The 3,377-nt window shown below is 32.5% G+C and overlaps 1 protein-coding gene across 2 annotated transcripts; it reads right to left on the bottom strand.

Moving 5' to 3' along the window:
* Positions 1 to 148: 148 nt before the first annotated feature.
* LOC100573857 (THAP domain-containing protein 1-like) lies at positions 149 to 3,187 on the bottom strand. Of its 2 annotated transcripts, XM_008180312.3 has the most exons (4): positions 1,945 to 3,182; positions 1,625 to 1,859; positions 1,323 to 1,505; positions 151 to 858 (listed from the first exon to the last, which is right to left on the bottom strand). In XM_008180312.3, exons 1-4 carry the CDS (start codon positions 2,013 to 2,015, stop codon positions 802 to 804), a joined length of 546 nt encoding a protein of 181 aa, XP_008178534.2. In that variant the 5' UTR covers positions 2,016 to 3,182; the 3' UTR covers positions 151 to 801. The 2 variants fall into 2 exon arrangements, with proteins under 2 accessions (XP_029344022.1, XP_008178534.2); XM_029488162.1 differs by having other exon boundaries at positions 149 to 1,505; positions 1,945 to 3,187.
* Positions 3,188 to 3,377: the final 190 nt, after the last annotated feature.

The raw sequence follows: 3,377 nt of genomic DNA, 5'->3' as shown, positions 1-3,377 counted from the left end.
GATGGTACTTTAGAGAGGTCATTTTTCGATTTTCTCAATAGATATTAAATGCCACAGGAAAAACCACCGAAAAATTACGAAAAACGCTAAAAATGGGATTTCAATTTCTAACGCTTTGTTTATCACCATAAAAACGAATACAAAATTAAAATATCTTAATATTAATTCAACTTACACGATAAAATAAATAATAACAATATAAAATATCCAGACTGGCAAACTGTCTCTGCTCAGCTTTTACTATTATATATCTATGATAGTATCACGGTTTCACGGTTTGTTGTTGATGTATAACGCGTTATAAGTACCTATTGGATATTGTGATATTCCTATGTATATTAAAGTGGATATTATAGGTCAATTTTTTTTTTTTGATTATAAAATTATGCATTAAAATGTTTATGAAAAGTTTCAGTTCCGTTACTTGTCCTACCGCTATTTGTTGAAGATAAATTATAATTAGGTAAAATTAACACATATCTGAATGTATTATATCAGGAGTGGTTTATTTTTTAAGTTATTTTCTGATTCATTTATTTGACTTAGGAAACAAATCATTAACGACACGGTTCGGTTAAGTAGTTAAAAACTTAAGTGTAAACTAAGTTTGGTACATTTTTTAATGACAATATTATCCAAGTTATTGTTTTTACTTTTTTATATAATTTTATTATTTCGTAGGTAATGTTTCATCTTACATTTACCATCTGGCATCTGTACGTCTGAAGTTAAGTTCCGGTACCGAGTACACCGGTCCATCAATTTTTTGTTCAAACTCAGCTAATGACCCTTATAACGTTATTACAAACCCAAAAAACGTGGAGCGCGAGTAGGTATGTGAAATTGTTTTCTAGAAATCTGAAAATATATCGATAGATATTTTTATACACGCTCATGCATTGTACGACATAAACAATAACAAGAGTGTAATACTAAGAGCCCTTTCACATGGACGCGTATCATACTCTGACGATGGCGCGTTTCCCTCGCCGGTTTGGCGCGTATGAACTTAATCAATGTAAAATGAAAACGCGTGCGTATGATACGCGTCCACACGGTCTTAGATTATTCATCTGGTAGTGTACTTCTTTGCCTTATAAACTCATATGCTCGTGGGGAATAAAAATGCATGTTAAACAAAATTCCCGTATTTCTTCTGAGTATGATTTGTGATTTAAAGCATTATTTACATTAGCAAGTTCATTTTTAAATAAAGCAAAAGGTAGAGAAGAATCAAATTGGTTCTTAAAAATATCTTCAACAGTATCTCCAATTAAGTGATTATTTTTCAATAAATTTAACATTTCATGCATACTACTTACTCGCTTATCTCTTCTAATTAATTTCTGTTGCAAAATCCTCTTGTCTCGATGTAAATCTTGTAATGTTCTGTCTAACTCTTCCACAGTTAATTTAGTCTGTACGCCAATGTCTACAAATTTGGTCTCTGTTTCACAAGTAGATGTATTTTCAGTATTATGAACGGCTATTGTTGTGGTTGTGTCCTTCAAAATACATTTAAATAACAATTTTACTAAAGAGAACAAAATTACTAATACACAATAGCCATAATTATAATATAAAGAATATATAAATACTTGTTTTAGTATGTATATTTACTTACTTCTCGTTGCAGGATTCTTCTTTCTTTTATTTTTGTTGTTAAATGAATTGGGAAATTAAATACAGTTGGTACAGCAGATTTTTTTAACATTTTTTTCCCACTGACAACAGCAGAATAGAAGTCAGTTTCTTTAAAATGTAAACTACATAATGTCGAGCTGGAAGTAGGTTTAAAATCCTTTCTTCGAACAGCATGTACCCATTGTTGAAGCCTCTCTTTCTCTTTAAGAGGGAACCTTAAATATCAAAATAATAAATGTACATTGGTTTGAAATAATCAATGTGTAAAATCAATAACACTATATAACACTTTATACTAACTTGTGAAATGACAGGTCTTTCCTAACGTCACTTGAGCTAGTACAATCAAAACCACTACAAAAATTCACCATCTTAACTTGTCCACTATTTGAATTTTATTTAAGTTAAAGTTTAGAAATTTAAAACATAGAATAAAACGTTAAACGAAGGATAATATTATTATTTATTGGTAAGCAATCATATTTTTAAGTGTGATAAAAAAAGATAGCAGCACCACAGAATAGAACCAGAAGAGACACCTTTTCAGTTTAACATGGGTTCTTATGGGGCACAGATTTGCAACACCTGGTGGAATATCAGTGCTGCCGTTAGAAAGATAATTCCCATTATTCTTTGTTTCTAGCGCGACTGTTATTCCCTGAACCATTGATTATAGAATAATATATTCTATAATCAATGCCCGAACAGAGGCAGCTATATGGACAGCTGATGTCGTAAGCACGATTTAAGATAGTATGGTTGCCCAACGAGCTATGATAAGACGGCATTGGATTTAAATCGGACCCCGGGCACTAGCGCTTCTAGTGACCTATTTTATAATTTATAATATAATATGATCATTATACAGGGTCTTCCAAATTTCGGTCTTTTGTCACACGAAATTTGGAACACTCTGTATATATTTTTATTGTATATAGGTATAACATAACAATTTTTATTAGTTTTAATTTGAACCAATATGAGCGCTGTATGCGGGGGTCCCCGTAGATCACGTGACTTTTCGATTCAAACCGTATGCCGTGTGATAACATTTTTCTAATGGGTCGATGGGCAACCATACTATCTTAAATCGTGGTCGTAAGTAAGCACGATTTAAGATATATCTTAAATCGTGTTAGTAAGTAACACGGCTATAGATAATACTATCTTTAATCGTGGTAAGTAAACAAACCCTTATCAGTGTGACCAGGCAAAAAGAATTCTACATTTTTATTATATACATGGATACACTGATATTTCACCAAATTGAACAGATTTTTGAGTGCTCAGCGAGTGTCCATTCTGGTTATTCTGTGGCAGCACCATTCTTATCTGCTGTCTTTTTCTGACACGCGATCTCGGTTATGTTTACATTGGTCTTATGGCCGCTGGTGAGCATTCCAGTTATCATATAGTTCAATGGGTAAGCTTAGATGATATATTACCACGAAACGACGTGGTAAGCCCATAGACCTATAAAAGATATTCTTTTATAGGTCTATGGGTAAGCCAGATGGCAGTCATAGATATTAAAGAATGGATAGGCCATTTACGGGAACGAACATGAACATTTGTTGAGGTTATAGAGGTCTTATCACAAATAGATATATGTATAATTATTGTATATAATTTATGATAACACCTCTGTCAGAATGAGAAGCAATGATAAAAAACAGTCTTTCTCTCTTCCCCATCCCGGCCCCATGACCCTCTATTTTGGTTAATATAGCCAT

This window comes from Acyrthosiphon pisum, chromosome A1 (genome assembly GCF_005508785.2).
Source record: "Acyrthosiphon pisum isolate AL4f chromosome A1, pea_aphid_22Mar2018_4r6ur, whole genome shotgun sequence".
Taxonomy (NCBI): Eukaryota; Metazoa; Arthropoda; class Insecta; order Hemiptera; family Aphididae; genus Acyrthosiphon; species Acyrthosiphon pisum.
Note: the sequence above shows the minus strand (reverse complement) of the source record. Positions and strands in the feature narration are given on the sequence as shown.

Coding starts and splice junctions, on each gene's coding strand:
- LOC100573857 (XM_029488162.1), bottom strand. CDS start 2,015: ATGGTGAATTTTTGTAGTGGTTTTGATTGTACTAGCTCAAGTGACGTT. Junction 1,860..1,944: donor AAAGACCTGTCATTTCACAA/GTTAGTATAAAG, acceptor TTGATATTTAAG/GTTCCCTCTTAAAGAGAAAG. Junction 1,506..1,624: donor GAAGAATCCTGCAACGAGAA/GTAAGTAAATAT, acceptor TGTATTTTGAAG/GACACAACCACAACAATAGC.